Below are 20,131 nucleotides of genomic sequence, written 5' to 3'. Positions count from 1 at the left end.
CCCTGCAGTTCCAGATAAGGTGCTCTGTATGTCTGTAAATACCCGGCTCATGGCAGGTGTGCCATTTATTTCCCTCCCTGTGAGCTACCTCAGCCACCCTGGCCCCAGCTCAGCTTCCTGCCTTCCCAGCTAAAAAAGGGCTGACCCTTCTGCCTCTCTCTGCTGTTGTCCACCTACCTTCAAAGCTGATCCCTTGCCCTGTCCGCAAGGTCTGGCTCAGGGAAAACAGATCCCAGCCCATCCCCATTGCAGGAGGAACAAAAGGGAGCCAGAAGCTGAAGAAATAAGTCACACAATGGTCTATGCCCTCAGGATTTTGTATATGAGCTCTAGGGCCCACAACCTGTACGATGCATAATCTCACCCTGGCTTCCATCTCTGCTCCTAAGTGGTGTGTCGGCCACAGCACTGTGTCCTCACTGTACTCACTGCAGGCTCTTTGTAACGCTGCAGCAGCTCCAGTCCCACCACCAGATCCTAGGGAGCCATGCTGGGGTTGTGGAAGAGAGAGGTGATTTGACGAGTGATGGGGGAAGGCAAGGAGAGGAGTGAACAAGAGGGGTGGGACCCTGGGGGGTAAAGCGCAGAAATGGCTGGAGCCTTGAGGTGAGATGTGGAGCAGGGACTGGACATTGGAGGAAGTAATTGGGCAGAGGGCAAAGCCTCAGGGGTACATTTAACAGAAATTATAAAGGTGCAATCCCGATAAGTTAAGGAGTTGAACACAGAACGATTTCCATGTTTGTCACGCTGACTCAGCACAGTAAGGCCAGGAAAGGATTTAATGTCTTTTTGACTGTCTAAGAAGTGACACAGGGAAGAGGGCCCAGCACCATATTACCAGCCAGCTCCACACAGAGCTTTTTCTGAGATCCAGAGCACCAGCAGAAAACATTTAAATCCCTTTATGAGTAAAGAGATGGAGCAGCCTGTCCCGAATCTCTTTGGTCCTCACCCCGTAGATGATGGGGTTCAGCATGGGGGGCACCAGAAGGTACACATTGGCCATGAGAATATGGAAATGAAGGGGCACATTCTGCCCAAACCGGTGTGTGAGTAAGGAGAAGAGAACTGGGATGTAAAAGGCTAAAATGACACCGAGGTGGGAGCTGCAGGTCCCCAAAGTCTTGATCCGGACATCCTTTGTGGGAAGGCTGAAGATGGCCCTGAGGATCTGGATATAGGACATGGCGATAAAAAACGCATCCACACCGGTCACAAAAAATAACACAAAGAGGCCATAGTAACTGCTGATGCGGATGTCTGCGCAGGCCAGTTTCACCAAGGCTATGTGCTCACAGTACGAGTGGGGGATGATGTTGGTTCTGCAATATGGCCACTGCCTCGCCAGGAGGAGAAAGGGCAGTACAAGCATGCCTCCACGCAGCACCACGGCCAGGCTGATCTTGGCCACCACAGAGTTTCTCAGGATGGTGAAATGTCTCAGGGGATGACAGATGGCCACGTAGCGATCAAAAGCCATGGCCACAAAGATCCCAGACTCCATCACTGAGAAGCAGTGAATGAAGTACAGCTGGGTGAGGCAGGCACTGAAATTGATCTCCTTGGAATTCAACCAGAAGATGCTCAGCATTTTGGGCAGGATGGACGTAGACAAGACCAGGTCGGTGACAGCCAGCATGAAGAGGAAATAATACATGGGCCCATGGAGGCTCGTCTCCCTCTTCACAATGAACAGGATTGTGAAGTTCCCAAAGACAGCTATGGCGTACATGGTGCAAAAAGGGATGGAGATCCAGACATGGGCCGCCTCCAGGCCAGGAATGCCCAGCAGGATGAAGGTGGAGGGGTTGGTGAAGTGAGTTGTGTTGGAAACTGACATGGAGTAGGGGAGAAGGTGTCCAACTCTGAGGCAGAATGGTGTCTCCTGCATATATTGTACATTCACTGGAATTTCTGTATGTGCCCAGGGTCTCGGGTGATGGTCGCAGTAAATATTCCTGGATTGAGAGACAAGAAAGGGGTGTGTGATAGAGGAGGGGAAAATAAAAAAAATAGAGCTGATTACATTCAAATGGTCAAACAGAGAACTATTCCCAACCAGTAATATCTGTAGGCACTTAGTGTTTCACAAGAGCTAGTTCTTCAAAGCTGAGGCAAAATGTTGGAAAAACTTATTGGGAGGAAAAAATTAGACAGAAAATTGGGAAGGGAAAATTGGAATTCTATAAGAAGCATTTATTAGATAGCTAGAAATTCACAATTCCATAGTCAAAGAAGTGGACAGCTTTGGAGAAACACGTGATTCAGTGTCAAACCGAAAACATTTATTAAGTAGAGCAGGGCGGGAGGGAGAAGAGCAATATATAACTCATGAAAAAAAAAGGTAAATAAATAGCAAATAATACGAAATTGAAGTTGTGAAAATTGATCATGGACATTAAAGACATGAGGGAAAAATCCATGTGTGGCAGATTTCAGGATCACAAAGGAGGTTGTTCAGTATATTAAGAACAAAAGAAATCCTCGAAAAGGTTTAGGCCAATTCCTAGAGGGAGAAAGAAAACATGTTAATGTTGCAAAAAAGGTAGATTTCTTCAGTAAATATATTCGTTCTGCATTTGGAAAGAAGCAGTATGAGTTACTCATATCACATGAGGTGAGAAAATACTTTCCAGTCCATTAGCAGTCAAGGAGGGAGTCTAAGAGCATCTACAGTAGAACCTTAGAGATACAAACACCAGGGTTACGAACTGACCGATCTACCACAAATCTCATTCGGAACCAGAAATAAACAATCATCAAGCAGCAGAGTCAAAAAAAGAGAGACGAATACAGGGCAGTTCTGTATTAAACATAAAAAAGAAAATGGAAAGTTTTAAAAAAAGATTTGACAAGATTCGGAAACAACGGAAAAGCTTGTCTTGGATTCTTTAAAATAAAGTCTAGGAATTTAGTTAATGCCAATCAACAACAGAGTTGATTAGCATTTTTATCCCTTAATGAGAGTACAGGTTTGGTTGATCAAAGGGACCACTCAGATACATAAAGTTTGATTTCTCTGAAGCATTTGATTTACTAGGGAAAAACATTCAGATAAAAACTGAACACTATACAACATCAGTAGAGGGTATGTAAAATGGACTAACAACTGCCTAACTGACATATCTCGGAAAGCTGTTGTCAAGGGGCCATTGTCGGAGGTGGGGGGGGAACAGGGGACGTTTCTAATGAGGTTGTGCAGAGATCATTTCTAGGCCCGATGCTATTCAATATTTTCATCAATTACCTGGAAGTAAATAGAAAAACTGTCAACTCTACGAAATGGGCCATCATGATTATCACTTTCCCCTGCTGATAAAAACTCCTCTTAATTAATAAGCCAATTAGAGTTGGTAAGGGTACTTCCACCTTTTCATGTTCTCTGTATGTATAAATTTCTAATAACTATATGCTGCATTCTATGCATCCGGTGAAGTGAGCTGTAGCCCATGAAAGCTTATGCTCAAATAAATTTGTTAGTTGCTAAGGTACCACAAGTCCTCCTGTTCTTTTTTTAAAAAAATGGAACATGGCTGAAGCACCTGCAAGAGGCATCCGAGACCTTTTCTTTTGCCAGCTCAAGCACAGGGCGCAGGGAGAAGGGGGAAGAAACCTGTGTGGCCTGTGACAGGAAGCCATAAAAAAGGATAGAGAAAAATTACTCTCTTTTCCCACTGAAAGGAGGACAAGAGGCAATGGGTTCAATTACAACATAGCAGATTTAGATGAAATCTCAGGAAAAACTTCCTAACAGGAAGAACAGGAGGAAAATGGAACAGATGCCTCAGGAAGCTGTGGAAGGTGCTTCGCTAGAGCTTTTCCAAAGGAGGCTGGATGCCCATCTGTCTGGAATGGTTTATACAGAACACATCTTTCATCTTTGCAGAGGTTTAAACTACCTGAGCCTTGAGGTATCTTCTAACCCTTTGGCTCTATGATTCAAAGATGTAAAATACTACCACAGAGCAGGCCTCAGTTAAACACAAGTCATGGGGCTCAATACAGGGGTAACTAGGTGAAATTTAATGGCCTGTGTTCTACAGGATGTCAGACTGAATAATTGAATGGTCCCTTCTGGCCCTAAGAATCTATCAATAAAGAAAGTAGATAAGGCATTTATATTTGCTATGTCTCATAAAACACGGACAAGTGAACACTGAATTACATTGAAACTCTAAACTATAAAATTGATAAGAAAATAGTTTAAATAATACATATTTGGCCTGTGGAAATTTTTCCAGTGAGGAGCCCGAGCACCTCCATACTTCCCAGCATATATAAGTCAGGTAACAGTCATCCTGTTAACAACCAGAGCCCTGAAATGCAAGGGGAGGAGCTGACAGTGTCTGTGCATTAACACACAGTTGGCTCCTGAGATCTTTCCTCTGCTCTTACTCAAAGGGGAGTTTTTCTTGCGTGGGGACTGAACAAAATACAGGCCAGGGCCTTAGAATTTGGCCTTGTAGTGTAAGTCTACTATTGCCTGTGATCCTGAAGGATACTCTGTGCCCACCGAAATACAGCCACCTCCGGGATAGAGCCCATCAGACAGCCTGGGGGGCGGGGAAACAGCAGTGAGGGACATTTTGGCCCATGAGAGTGGAGGAAACTCATCAGCTCTGGCAGGGACCTGGGATATTTAATGGCTGTGCAGAGGGGAAAGGACCCCAGACTTACTATCTATTGCACCATGCGCATGTTTCCCTGGGTTTGTTGAGAGGGGAGCTCCTCAGAAAGAGATGGGTACCCGTGAATGCTGAGACAGAAGTGTCTTCCCTCAGGTAGCCGTGTCCTACACCTCTCTCACCCCAGCTTCTGCAGGTGCAACCCAAGATGAGAGCCAAATTGGGGGTGTGCACTATTTATAACAAAGCTCTGTGCAATCCCATGGGAGTTTGCTCAGCCTCTAGTGGAGAAGCAAACAAACAGGCTCGAGACCAGAGAGATTCAAGCCAATCTCTCTCTTTCCATGTCTCTGCTTCTGTGCTCTTTATCCATCTTTAGCAGTAAACAGTAATTAAGGGACCTTCCCAAAGGGAGATGAGAACACTTGGGCTCTGTGCTGAGTCAGAGAGGAATTGCCTGCTGTGTATTTGTGTATATTTAAAAATTCTAGTTCATTAGTAAGAAAATTAGGGATAATGCCTAGGTCTCCAGAGGGTCTGATAGCCTGTAAATACACAGGACGTATGGGTAGATAATAAACAAACAGATCTGGAGAAAGGTGACTAAGGGGAGACGCTAGCAGTTTTTTTCAGGTACACAGGGCTATCGCTAAGTGATCAGGGATAAGTAATTCTCATCATTAACTATCGCCATACTATGCAGCACCTTTCACTGAAGGATCTTCAAAATACCGAGCAAAGGAAAGTCACTGTGATCATCTCCCCATTATACAGATAGGTAAACTGGGGCAAAGGGAGATATGACTTGGCCAAGGTCACACGGATAACAACAGATAGTATCCAGGATCCTGACTTCCTTACTAAGACCATGCTTTCTCTGTCAGTAACTGAGCGCATGAAAAGAAGGAAATGGACTCACACTCTGCCGCTCCCTCAATGAGCAGAGGACAATGAACAAGCCCATATTCCTGAGCATATGCTATTTTGCATTTCACACATTCAAGTGTCGCAATCATTGTAGTGTTATCCACAGGCGTTCTTGCAAAGTTCTATGTACCTTTTAACTCTTTGTAGATCAGCCTATTGATATTAAAAGTCAGCAAATGTGCCTTCTCTGGGTCGCTAGAGAACCTCTCTTTGTCTCTGTGTACCATTGTTAAACATTGGACTTTTCCAGCTGGGGAAAACTCAATACAGATATTCATCAATGCCATGAGGTGGGGGTGCTTCACTTTCCCCTTCCACACAGCAGACCATGTTGATTATGGTTTCCCTACTGTGAGAAACTTTGAGCCTGTTTATAGGTGTTAGCTGAGAAGCAGTATCCCCATAATGTTTCTTGTTTACTACTTCTACCATGTCCAAATGCTTTCCTCAAAAATCATACACATTATACCTTTTTATAAGAGTTACGATCAGTATCGAACTCTTTGTTATAAGGTTTATCATTAGCAACAAACTTTGCATCATGAGATTGAACAATAACACAAAATCTTTTTTCAGAGCTACACTTTTCTCAGACTTTTTATTTTGTTACACCTTCTGCTTCGACAGTTAATTTCTTCAAAACCCACTGTGATTTTCAACTCCTCTCTGAACCTTAGCATGTGTTTAGTAAGTGGTTTTCCTTTCCCCTCAGTGTCCCTCTCAGAAGGGTTGTCTAATTTTTGACTAACAAAAACAAACATCCTTGCCCCGCCCCTTATCCGAGGTCCCACCCCTTTCACTCCACCTGACTTCCCTCAGTAGCTTGATCTTCCTCTCCTTCCCTCCCTCTCTCATTTTCACCTGGTTGGGAGGGCTGGAGAGGGTCCCTTTTCAACCAAGTGTTCAGTTGAAAACTGGGCATCTTGTAAACCTGTTGGTAGGGATCTCAGTCAAAGGTAATCTCTGGGGTCATGGTATACCGGTATCTGGTGGGGTTAGGATGTAAAGGGAATTTGAGCGTTGGCTAGCCCTCTGTGGTTCCCAAACCCAGCTTCCCAAACCCAGGGTTATGCATGCAAAGAAATCCATGCAAACAAAATCCTCCTCCCCCTTTGGGCTTTTCTTGTGATCCCCTCTCTACGCAGTGGGACTCCTCACCCCATTCATAAAGGGTTGGGATCTGTGCTTTCTGGGCTAAGAGGTGTGTCTTGTGCCAGAAGTTCTCTCACAGATGCTTTCTGTGTCTTAGCAGCGCACGGAATTTCCTTCTCCCCTGTGTCAGGTGGGTCATTAGCATTTCCACAGACAACCCTTTCTTCAGTGGGATCCACACCCTGTCTTAAAGAGAGAGTTAGTTTTCACAAGCACATCAGGAACAAATTCCTGAATAATCAGGACCTGGATTGAAGTACCCTCCGTCACCCCTCTCTATCCCCAGGAGGTCCGTGGTGTGACTGCTCCCTTGGGAAGTCAGTTACACAGCTTCCTCTCAAAACCTGAGCCATGGGTTGAGTGCCTGAGTGCACAGATGCTTAACCAGCCATTCTGTCCTGGGTATCCTCCCCTATGTGATGAGTGAGAAAATAATTCCTGTTCTCCCACTAGTCCTCCCTCAGTTTCCTACTCTGGGCCCCCCTCTAAGACACATACCCCAATGCTCTCTAGGGTGAGATCTATCCCCTGCTTAGCCATAACTGCCTCAGAGCTAACAGCCTAGACAGTTGTCACGCTGATAGGTGCTACACCCTCCTCCCTCCGTGAGGTGGTGTTACCTCCTGCTGCAGTGTTAAGGTAAATCTCACCCACCTCTGTAGTGGTTTCTATGATTCCATCACCCTTACCTGAGCTCCCCTCCAGGACAAACCTTCGTAAGCTCCCAGCATTGGGTTGTGATGTTGCACTTTACATGATTTTATACAAATATGCTAATGAGTGTGCATATAATGTAACTGGAATATGCTTCATTCAAGAGGTCTCTTGTAAGGTATCATTACAAAGCTTGTGGCACCTTAGAGACTAACAAATTTATTTGAGTATAAGCTTTCATGAGCAGTGGAATGCATCCGATGAAGTGAGCTGTAGCTCACAAAAGCTTATGCTCAAATAAATTTGTTAATCTCTAAGGTGCCACAAGTACTCCTTTTCTTTTTGCGAATACAGACTAACATGGCTGCTACTCTAAAACCTGTCATTACAAAGTTTATAATCTACTGAGTGTGGCCATCCTATTTGTATGAATGTATCATTCTTGTACCTGAAACTAGAAATATGAAATATAACTCTGAGGGCCTCTTGTAATTATGCAAAGTGTGTGCAATTAATGGTGGTTTGAATCTTGATGGCTCCCATCAACCAGGACAATTATCTGTAGATGGCTCCATTTTACTTGTAAGTTTTCCTGTATACATGTTTGCTGGCAAGTGGGTAATGAAGTCTTACAGTGACATGTGATCATGTCACCTGAACTGGAATCCATCTTTAACCTGGTTCTTTTCCATTGAGAAGGAGGGTGGGAACCCAGAGAGAGACAAAGAATTCTCACCTTATGTAAAAGATATATAAGTGGGTGGAACACAGCAAGGGGAGGCGGCCATCATGAGAAATCCCCTAGCTACCACCTGAGCTGGAACAAGGGCTGTACCAGGGGAAAGGATTGTGCCCAGACTAGGAAGGTGTCCAGCCTGTGAAAGAAACTTATTGAAACATCTCTGAGGGTGAGATTTTATCTGTATTCAGTTTTATTACTGTACTAGACTTAGACTTGCGTGTTTTATGTTATTTTGCTTGGTAATTCACTTTGTTCTGTCTGTTACTACTTGGAACCACTTAAATCCCACTTTCTGTATTTAATACAACCACTTTTTACTTATTAATTAACCCAGACTATGTATTAATACCTGGGTGTGTGGGGGGCGGGGGGGGGGGGGGCAAACAGCGGTGCATATCTCTCTATCTGTGTTATAGAGGGCAAACAATTTATGAGTTTACCCTGTATAAGCTTTATACAGGGTACAACAGATTTATTTGGGGTTTGGACCCCATTTGGGAGTTGGGCATCTGAGTTTTAAAGAAAGGAACACTTCTTAATTTGCTTTCAGTTAAGTCTGCAGCTTTGGGGCATGTGGTTCAGACCCTGGGTCTGTGCTGGAACAGACTGGTGTGTCTGTCTCAACAAGGCAGGTTGCTGGAGTCCCAGGCTGGCAGGGAAAGCAGGGGCAGAAGTAGTCTTGGCACATCAGTTGGCAGCCCCAAGGGGGTTTCTGTGATCCAACCCATCACATGGTCAAGTGGTCCTGGTCAAGTGGTCAGTAGACTATCCCGACCACTATATTGTTACTATTCAAGCATGCGACTACTATCCATAAGGACTCTATGGTACAGTTTGGTTCATTTCAAATTTTTACCTCATTTTATTCTGCACTTTCTTTCATATATAGTGTCACTTCCCAACCAGCACGACCTGTTCTGTCCTTCTGATATATTTTGTACCCTGGTATTACTGTGTCCCATTGATTATCCTCATTCCACCAAGATTCTATGATGCCTATTATAAAAATATCCTCATTTAAAATGAAGCACTCTAGTTCAGTGGTTCTGAAAGCTGGTCCTCCGCTTGTTCAGGGAAAGCCCCTGACGGGCCGGACCGGTTTGTTTACCTGCCGCATTGGCAGGTTCGGTTGATCGTGGCTCCCACTGGCTGCGGTTCGCCGCTCCAGACCAATGGGGGCTGCGGTAAGTGCTGTGGGCCAAGGGATGTGATGGTGTGGGCCAAGGGACGCCTGGAGCAGCAAACAGTGGCCAGTGGGAGCCATGATCCGACGAACCTGCGGATGTGGCAGGTAAACAAACCGGCTCGGTACACCAGGGGCTTTCCCCGAACAAGCGGTAGACCGGCTTTTAGAACCACTGCTCAAGTTCACCCATTTCATTATCTGGACTTCTAGCATTTGTATATATGCACTTTAAAAACTTGTCACTTTTTAGCTGTCTGCCGTTACATGATGTAAATGAATGGGACTCTTTTTCATTTGTTTCTCATCAGATCCTACCCATATTTTATCATCTTCCATCCTCTCCTCTTTACGAGGAGAATCTCCATTACTAGAGCCTCCCCTAAGGGGTAACTCTGTTTGAACCATGTGCTTCTCTGTATGTGTCGGCTTTCCCTCAGCCCTTAGTTTAAAACATTCTCTATGTGCTACACTAATTTTAAGTGCCAGCAGTCTGGTTCCATTTTGGTTTAGGTGGAGCCCAGCCTTCCCATATAGGCTCTGCCCTTTCCCAAAGTGTCCGCAGTTCCTAGTCAATCTTAACCCTTCCTCTCTACACCACCGTCTCATCCACGCATTGATACTTGGCAGTTCTGCCTGTCTCACTGGCCCTGTGCGTGGAACTGGAAGTATTTCAGAGAATTCTACCATGAAGGACCTGGACTTCAATCTCTTTCCTAGAAGCCTAAATTTGGCCTGCAGGACCTCTCAGGAGATCCGCAACCTTCACACAAGGCAGGCAAGTCACAATGCAGTTCTTCCGGTCATCACAACCCAACTATCTGTGTTTCTAATGATCGAATCCCCCTTAACTATTACCTATCTCTTCCTAATAACTGGGGTTCCATCCCCTGGAGAGGTATCCTCAGTATGACAGGAGACCATGACATTATCAGAAAACAGGGTTCCAGCTGCTCCAGTTTGAAGTTGTTTTTCCCTGAGACTTTCATCCTCCTCAAAAGCACAGAGCTGTCAGACTGAGGTTGGGATCATTCTGCTTTGTCCTGGAAAGTCTCATTTATGTATCCCTCTGTCTTCCTTAGCTCTTCCAGTTTAGCCACTCTGCTCTCCAAAGCCCATACACGGTCCTTTATCACCGAACTCCCAGTAATTGGGGTGTGTTGGGGCCTGGCTAATGAGCTGGAGAGAGGTGCGTATTTCCTCATGGGACTGTCATCTGTGAGCCCTCTCCTGCAGTGAGGTGCCCAGGACAGGTCAGCATTTTCTAGTGACAGATCTGATAGAGAGTTGGGAGACTCAGATCCAAAATCTCTGCTCTACCTGATTTGGACCAGGGTCTAAAACACAGGTCTCCCACATGAGTGCCCTGAACATTACTCAAATGGCAATACTAGGTGGGTCATTCAGTCTGGAGCTCATAGATTATCATAGAATATCATGGTTGGAAGGGACCTCAGGTGGCCATCTAGTCCAACCCCCTGCTCAAAGCAGGACCAATCCCCAATTTTTTCCCCAGATCCCTAAATGGCCCCCTCAAGGATTAAACTCACAACCCTGGGTTTAGCAGGCCAATGCTCAAACCACTGAGCTATCCCTCCCCCTTTGTACAAGAAAATCTTCAGTGGAGCTGGGATTTGAATCTGGGTCTCCCAGACTCCAGGTAAGGGCATTCAATTGCAGAACTATGGGATATTCTGGGGGTTCACACACATGGACACATATGCAAACACTCACATGGACCCATGTGCAGACACACACACCCATGCACACGTACACACGTGTACACATACACACACAGATACCCACGTGTGATGGGTTGGATCACAGAAACCCTTGGGAACTGCCAACTGATGTGCTCTGAGCCTGTTTCCCCTGCCAGCTTGGGACTTCAGAACCAGGCCTTGTTCGAGCCAGCTTGCCTGCTACAAACCCAGACCTGAACAACGTCACACAAAAGATTCAGGCTAAACTGAACACAGCTTAAAAAGTGTTCCTGTCTCCAACATTCAGATGCCCAGCTCCCAATGGGGTCCAAACCCCAAATAAATCTGTTTTACCCTGTTTTAAGCTTATACAGGGTGTGGAAGTATAACATTGTATAAGTATAACGTTGTATAAGGGGACATGCTGGATACATTGTATATGAGAGGGCATGCCAAACCATGTTACAAAGTATCTGAGGGAGCACATGTAGGGACAGTTAGCTTCTGAATGGAGAAGAAATTAAGATAGAGCCAGCACGTCTAAGAAGCAGGCATCAGAATGGAAGGTGTGAAGGGCAATTAGTTAAGTTAACTGGAAGCTGTTAAAGGAGATTGTTAAGGGTGGCAGGTAATTGAAGATATGTGACTGGTCTCAGGGATCTCGAAGGGTGGTGACTAAAATCTTTTTCTTCTTTTGTCTGTAACTTCTCTGTAACTTGTTCTCCAAAAAACTGTATACATTAAGAGACACAAGCCCCACTGGGGGGGCTCACTTCTAAATGTATTAGCAGAGCAGCTTTGCTAATAAAACAGAGTGGTCTGATAAATTGTGAGTCTGAGTCAAACTTTGACAATATGGAGGTCCCACCGAGATGGCAAGCGGCTTCACTGAGGCTGTGTGATCCCTGACTGCCTTGCAGGATGATCGTGGCAGCCGGTGCCTGGACGCTTAGTCCAAGCGATCCTCCACAAGACAGAAAGGTACACAGCAGCAGGTCAGTCTATGCCATTGAACTTGTTGGATCCCACTCTGTTCGGGTAGGGGTCTTTGGATCCAGCTTCTGGAATCAGACATCTCAGGTAATTATTATTTTTGTGCTTTAACTGGTTTGAGGACTGTCTTGTCTTTGTGTCTATCCGTCTTCCCCATGGTGTATGTGTGAATCTGGGAGCCATCCCTGTCCGGAGACTGGCTGACCAAGGGGTCCCCGTCCCCACGGTCTGAATAAGTGGAATCTGCACAGCTGCAGCCACACCACGCCTTGGGTATAACCCCTGGTGTGAAAGCAAGGGCAGTTGAGGCAGTAGCCTGTGGGCTCCTTTCTGTGTGTTGCACCGGGTACCGCTCTGCTGAGCCCGAATTTCCTTCTTGTGTGAGTGCTGTGTGAAGTCCTCCTGGATGGGTAATCAGAAGTCTAAGGTAGAACAGTTCCCTAAGGGAACTCCAGCTTATTTTATGTATTTTAGGAGGGGTCCGGACTCTTGTAGGTTTCTTGAAAAATGGTCCAAATTAGCTCTAGAGAACCCCAAATTACAGTGGCCACTGTTAGGTTCTTGGGACAAGGATTGAGTGGACGCTTTAAAAAGCAAACTCATCCTCCAGAAAACCAAATTGGAGAGAGGAGAAGTAGACTGCTTCATGCAGTGGTGGGAAGAGGCAAATCGTAGATGGATTGAGTCAAAACTCACCTCTCTTAAAAATTCTATCAAAAAACTAACAGTTCAATTGGATGCAGTCTCTCCCACCACTAGTCCGAGCGCTCCCCTTTGCCCAGTCCTGTGCAATGATCTGGATCAAACCCAACTCCCACCATACTCCTGCACAAATAAGAAATCAGAAAAGAAAAAATCTTCAGTGACTACAGATAATGAAAGTGAAGAAGATACCCTCATTGGCCTCGCAGCTCTGCAAAATATTATGAAGAAGCAATCCAAAGCAGTCTGCAAAGATTCTCTTGACATCTCTTCTTGGAAAAGAGAACCTGATGGGAGGTTAATGAGAGACTCTGATCAAACTGTTGTGGCACCCTTACGAGTCCTTAAGATGGGAGAAAGTGAGTCCATATGGGATTATAAGCCCTGGACTTGTACGGAACTTTTATCTATAGTTAAAAATTTCCCAAACCACAGGAAAACTCTCAAATTTGCTGAGGAGTTTCTGTTAATCTGTGAAACCTATGAACCCTCTGAGACAGATCTCCTCCAACTGTGTAAATTGTTAGCTCCTGCCAGTTACTATGAAAAATGGTTGGCTGCTGCAGACTGGCCAGCTGAGGCACGCCACTCAACCATAAAAAGTACTGGCCCAGATTCGGCATACAGAGACCGGTGTATGGCTCTTTGGAAGCGCCTGCATCAAGCCATTCCCAAAGTGTGGTCTCCTAAAACAAACTGGACAGCAATACATTGCTCTAAGCAAGGGCAAGGAGAAAGCCCAGGCGACTATAGGTCCCGGCTAACTGATATTTTCCTACAACATTCAGGAATACAAGAGCCCGATGTAAATGGGCAGGGGGCCTTGGCACATGCATTTGTTGATGGTCTTCTCCCTGCCACAGGCAGCATGTTAAAACGAATAAGTGTGGGATGGGAGACTGAAACCAGGGACAAATTGCTGGCAGTAGCAGAGCATTGCCACCGCACTTTAAAAGGAAAGGATGAACAGTCCTCCCAAAAGTTAATGGCTCTGCAGATACAGGTTTTATTCAGGACTAAGCAGACCACACCGGGGACAGGGACGGGGTTGTGGAAGGGGGCGGGGGGCTGGATTAACTGGGGTTTGTAATTACTGTAAATAGCCGGGACACGAAAAAAGAGTGTCCAAGACGACCTAATAATTATATGGGAAATCAAGTGAACCCCCCGCTGGTTCCTCCAGCTGATCCCCAACCCTATTTTTCATCCCAACAATGACGGGATGCTGGGGAACCTCACAAAGTTTTAGCTCCCTTATTACCTCTGTCCCCTACTGGAGAATGTGTCCTGACTGTAAATGATCTCTCTCTCCCTTTCCTTGTTGATACTGGAGCTTCTCTTTCTACAATCCGCACCACTGACTTGCCTGAGGTTCCCCGATCTGGAAAATCTGTGTCTGCTGTTGGCATTACAGGGATCCCTACCTCTTTTCCCCTCTCAAAACCTTTGTCTGTTCAGGTCGGTCCCCTCTCTGAGGAGCATGCATTCCTCCTCTCTGATTCCACCCCTGCAAACCTTCTGGAACGGGACTTGCTATGCAAACTTGGCTGTTCTATTTACTGCTCCCCAGATGGTGTCTATCTGCAAATCCCTCAGTCTTCCTGATGTGATTCTGTAGCCTCCCTGCAACCTTGGACCCTGTAGCCCAGGGTTTACCCCCTTGCCTATGCGCTGTAGCTGCTGCAGCGCGCCTGGTCGAGATGTCTGAGTCCCTTGTCCTCCTCTCTCCTCTCACTCTCATGGTTCCCCATTCTGTGGAAACTCTCCTTCTGCAACGCAACACTGCTCACCTCTCCTCTGCTCGCCTCACTAGGTATGAACTTTTGCTGCTTTCAGCCTCACATATCACTATTAAGCGCTGCTCCCGGTTAAACCCTGCTACCCTCCTTCCTTTACCTAGTGATGGTGAACCCCATGACTGCCTTGCAACTGTCTCCGCTATCACTGTCCCGCGCCCCGACCTTTCAGATGTACCTCTCCCTAACTCTGACCTGGTATTATTCACTGATGGGTCCTGTTATAGAAATGACCAAGGCCACCTTCTTGCAGGGTACGCTGTGGTCTCTCTCTCTGAGACCACAGAAGCTGCGCCCTTATCCTCTGTGACCTCTGCCCAGGTGGCTGAACTGATTGCTCTAACCCGTGCCTGCTTTCTAGCCGAGGGGCTCTCTACCACTATTTTTACTGATTCTCGGTATGCCTTTGGGGTTGTGCATGACTTTGGCACCCTCTGGCAGGCTCAAGGTTTTCTTACCTCTACTGGTACCCCTATCAAGAATGGCCCCTACATTGCCGCCCTCCTGTATACAGTTTTACTACCGTCTGCCTTGGCAATTGTTAAGTGTACTGGTCACTCAGCGGCAGACACCGAGGTGGCAAAAGGTAATGCGCTTGCTGATGTTGCTGCAAAACATGCCGCCACTATAAAACCTTCACCAGAAGCATTTCTTGGTCCCCTCTCTGTCTCTGTAACGCCACCATCCCTGTCTCATCTCGCTCAGCTCCAGGATTCTGCCCCAGAAACAGAGAAAGACTCCTGGAGTGCTTTGGGTTGCTCTTTGCATTCTGATTCCCTTTGGCGATCGCCCACCGGTACCTTTGTAGCCCCCCTCTCACTCTACCCGTCTCTAGCCGCCCTGCTACATGGTGTTTCGCATGTCGGCAAGGAGGGGATGGTCTCTGCTATGAGTAAGGCGGGGTGGTGGGCTCCCCATTTCAGCTCCTTTGCAACCCGCCACTGTGCCGCTTGTGTTACTTGTCAAAGCCACAATGTAGGCAAATCTGTAAAAGTAACACAAGGGTTCCGGGGTTTGCCTCAAGCACCTTTCCTACACTGGCAACTTGATTTTGTACAAATGCCAAAGTGTCAGAAATATGAATTCATTTTAGTTATAATATGTCTGTTTTCGGGTTGGATTGAAGCCTTTCCGTGTCGCAAAGCTGATTCATTGTCCGTTGCAAAATGTCTGTTAAACCACATTATCCCTACCAAGGGAATTCCTGCCACTTTGTCTAGTGACCGGGGAACACATTTTAGTGGAAAAATTGTTCAACATCTAAACCAGGTATTACATGTCACCCACCTGTTGCACTGCCCTTACCATCCGCAGAGTGCAGGGGCAGTTGAAAGGCGAAATGGTGTGCTTAAAAATAAGCTGGCAAAAATCTGTAGTTCCACAGGGTTAAACTGGCCAGCTGCTTTACCACTGGCCCTTATGGAAATTCGGTCATCCCCATCCCAGAGACACAAATTGAGTCCATTTGAAATCATCATGGGACGCCCTATGCGAACAATGGCTACTATTACCCCAACCCCAGACCTAAACCTAACTCACAGCATGCTCCTCCAGTACTGCAAAGGGTTAATGCAAGGTGTGAGCTCCTTCCATTCGCAGGTGCGAGCAGCTTGGCCGAGGGAACCCACCTCTGCTGCCTGTCACACTCTTGAGCCTGGTGATTGGGTCTACCTGCGGCACCACCTTCGGAAGCACGCCTTGGAACCCCGGTGGAAGGGTCCATACCAGGTACTGCTCACCACCCAGACAGCAGTGAAATTATCCAGCATAGCTGCATGGATCCACGCCTCACAGTGTAAGCCAGCGCCACCTCAAGGGGACCAAGCACCTCTGCAAGACCACGCAGAACCAGCTTCAACCCCAGACGACAAAGAGGAACAGCCTGCAATACCTTACAATCTGCGCTCTCGTAAGGGTTGCCAGAAGCAGAGGGTAAGCAGACAGCAGGACCCAACAAACAAGAAGCAGTAGTGAGCCTAGCGCCTGGTGGATGTAAAACCGTGACTGCGGTTCCCTCGAAAGGGGTTGTCAGAACCAGAATGGGTCCTGCTTCCAACATGTGTCCTTTGAGAAGCTTAATCCTCAGCTACTGTGTCCTGAGGGTCTGGGGAATCCAGAGTGACAGTGACAATTCTTTCATCCAACAACAGGTGCAGATAGCCCAGATCCTGAATATTTCTAATTGCTGGGTCTGCAGCCACATCCCAGCTCACTCACAAGCTAGTATCCCCACCATGGCAATCCCTTTGAATTCCTCAGAGCTTGCTGGAGAACCCTATCCACTTAAAAGTACATGGAAGGAAAATGACACTTGGGGGCTAGGGAAAACATATGTTCCTAAACTTATAAGTGTGGTGAAAGGAAAGGGCCACTGGTGCTGGGTGTGTAATGGGACAGGGCTGAATCTAGGGAGGAGCAGCTGTCTCCAATACATCGTGTCCCATGGTGTATGGGACTATTCAAACAAGGTTGGAGAATGGCGAACCGGGTATGGAAAGATAAACTTCCTCTCAACCTGGGATCAAACCAAAGATTCAATCTCTTGCTCCCCCTACAGCCTCCCTGAGAAAAACAGCACCATCTACAAATGTCATGTGAATGCTACCTCTTCTCCCAGTGAAAATCATCCTGTGCCTTTGGGGGATACTATTCCTCCTTCGTAAATTCTTACATGTCAAAGGGTTGCAGTCAACCCTTCCCAGCTTTAATGGGACATCATTGGGTTTGTGGGGAAAATGCTTACACTGTGTTACCAGCAAATTGGTCAGGTATCTGTTATCCTGCTCAGCTTTTCCCACAATTCCGGGTGCTTCAATCCCTCCCACGAAATCGCCTCCATAATTTCAGGTGAAAAAGGAGGGACTTGCCAGATGCTAAATGGTATGTGGATAACATAAGCCCCCTAACTTGGGAAGAAGCTGTTGGCATTTCTTTAGTCCCAGTAGGGGGGGTAATCCACCATGCAAAAAGGCTTTTAAGGTTACAAGCGGTGGTTGAGATCATGGCCAATGAAACAGGAGAGAGCGTAAAAGCTCTAGCCAAAGAAGCAGGAGCGGTCCGACAAGTGGCCCTCCAAAACCGTCGGGCATTAGATATAATACTTGCAGCCAAAGGAGGGACCTGTGCTCTAATTGGAACAGAATGCTGTGTATACATACCTGATAATACTAATGAGGTAATAAATCGTGCTAGCCATCTGGAGCAAATTGCATACCTTCCCCACGAAGAACCAAGTTCCTTGTGGAAATGGATAAGTAACTTATTCAATTTCTCTAGTCTGGGAAACTGGTTGTTTCAAGGAATCCTGACTATCCTATTTGGAATTCTAATAATCTTTGTGTGTTTTCAATTGATTTCTTGTTGTATCCAAAACTGCACAAGACACACCATCCATCAGGTTACCCCTAACCAGAGTGCTAATCTAATGTTGTTAAATGTCACCAGTGAAAGTAATGAAAAAGAACAATTGATGTATGGAATCCAGTAAGTCATTGGTCATGGGCGTAGCCTTGACCAAAAGGGGGGATTGTGGAAGTATAACATTATAAGTATAACGTTGTATAAGGGGACATGCTGGATACATTGTATATGAGAGGGCATGCCAAAACATGTTACTAAGTATCTGAGGGAGCACATGTAGGGACAGTTAGCTTCTGAATGGAGAAGAAATTAAGATAGAGCCAGCACGTCTAAGAAGCAGGCATCAGAATGGAAGGTGTGAAGGGCAATTAGTTAAGTTAACTGGAAGCTGTTAAAGGAGATTGTTAAGGGTGGCAGGTAATTGAAGATACGTGACTGGTCTCAGGGATCTCGAAGGGTGGTGACTAAAATCTTTTTCTTCTTTTGTCTGTAACTGCTCTGTAACTTGTTCTCCAAAAAAACTGTATAAATTAAGAGACACAAGCACCACTCGGGGGGCTCACTTCTAAATGTATTAGCAGAGCAGCTTTGCTAATAAATCAGAGTGAATCATAGAATCATAGAATATCAGGGTTGGAAGGGACCCCAGAAGGTCATCTAGTCCAACCCCCTGCTCGAAGCAGGACCAATTCCCAGTTAAATCATCCCAGCCAGGGCTTTGTCAAGCCTGACCTTAAAAACCTCTAAGGAAGGAGATTCTACCACCTCCCTAGGTAACGCATTCCAGTGTTTCACCACCCTCTTAGTGAAAAAGTTTTTCCTAATATCCAATCTAAACCTCCCCCATTGCAACTTGAGACCATTACTCCTCGTTCTGTCATCTGCTACCACTGAGAACAGTCTAGAGCCATCCTCTTTGGAACCCCCTTTCAGGTAGTTGAAAGCAGCTATCAAATCCCCCCTCATTCTTCTCTTCTGCAGACTAAACAATCCCAGCTCCCTCAGCCTCTCCTCATAAGTCATGTGCTCTAGACCCCTAATCATTTTTGTTGCCCTTCGCTGGACTCTCTCCAATTTATCCACATCCTTCTTGTAGTGGGGGGCCCAAAACTGGACACAGTACTCCAGATGAGGCCTCACCAGTGTCGAATAGAGGGGAACGATCACATCCCTCGATCTGCTCGCTATGCCTCTACTTATACATCCCAAAATGCCATTGGCCTTCTTGGCAACAAGGGCACACTGCTGACTCATATCCAGTTTCTCGTCCACTGTCACCCCTAGGTCCTTTTCCGCAGAACTGCTGCCTAGCCATTCGGTCCCTAGTCTGTAGCGGTGCATTGGATTCTTCCATCCTAAGTGCAGGACCCTGCACTTATCCTTATTGAACCTCATCAGATTTCTTTTGGCCCAATCCTCCAATTTGTCTAGGTCCTTCTGTATCCTATCCCTCCCCTCCAGCGTATCTACCACTCCTCCCAGTTTAGTATCATCCGCAAATTTGCTGAGAGTGCAATCCACACCATCCTCCAGATCATTTATGAAGATATTGAACAAAACCGGCCCCAGGACCGACCCCTGGGGCACTCCACTTGACACCGGCTGCCAACTAGACATGGAGCCATTGATCACTACCCGTTGAGCCCGACAATCTAGCCAGCTTTCTACCCACCTTATAGTGCATTCATCCAGCCCATACTTCCTTAACTTGCTGACAAGAATACTGTGGGAGACCGTGTCAAAAGCTTTGCTAAAGTCAAGAAACAATACATCCACTGCTTTCCCTTCATCCACAGAACCAGTAATCTCATCATAAAAGGCGATTAGATTAGTCAGGCATGACCTTCCCTTGGTGAATCCATGCTGACTGTTCCTGATCACTTTCCTCTCATGTAAGTGCTTCAGGATTGATTCTTTGAGGACCTGCTCCATGATTTTTCCAGGGACTGAGGTGAGGCTGACTGGCCTGTAGTTCCCAGGATCCTCTTTCTTCCCTTTTTTAAAGATTGGCACTACATTAGCCTTTTTCCAGTCATCCGGGACTTCCCCCGTTCGTCACGAGTTTTCAAAGATAATGGCCAAGGGCTCTGCAATCACAGCCGCCAATTCCTTCAGCACTCTCGGATGCAACTCGTCCGGCCCCATGGACTTGTGCACGTCCAGCTTTTCTAAATAGTCCCTAACCACCTCTATCTCCACAGAGGGCTGGCCATCTCTTCCCCATTCTGTGATGCCCAGCGCAGCAGTCTGGGAGCTGACCTTGTTAGTGAAAACAGAGGCAAAAAAAGCAT

General features: G+C 46.4%; 1 protein-coding gene across 1 annotated transcript; it reads right to left on the bottom strand.

Annotated features, from left to right (window-relative positions):
- Positions 1-895: 895 nt before the first annotated feature.
- Positions 896-1,894, bottom strand: LOC141999272 (olfactory receptor 52E4-like). The gene has a single exon (XM_074972552.1). It carries the CDS (start codon positions 1,892-1,894, stop codon positions 896-898), a length of 999 nt encoding a protein of 332 aa, XP_074828653.1.
- Positions 1,895-20,131: the final 18,237 nt, after the last annotated feature.

The sequence above is a fragment of the Natator depressus genome, chromosome 1, assembly GCF_965152275.1.
Source record: "Natator depressus isolate rNatDep1 chromosome 1, rNatDep2.hap1, whole genome shotgun sequence".
NCBI lineage: Eukaryota > Metazoa > Chordata > Testudines > Cheloniidae > Natator > Natator depressus.
The sequence above is the reverse complement of the archived record's forward strand: the minus strand, read 5'-3'. Positions and strand labels throughout refer to the sequence as shown.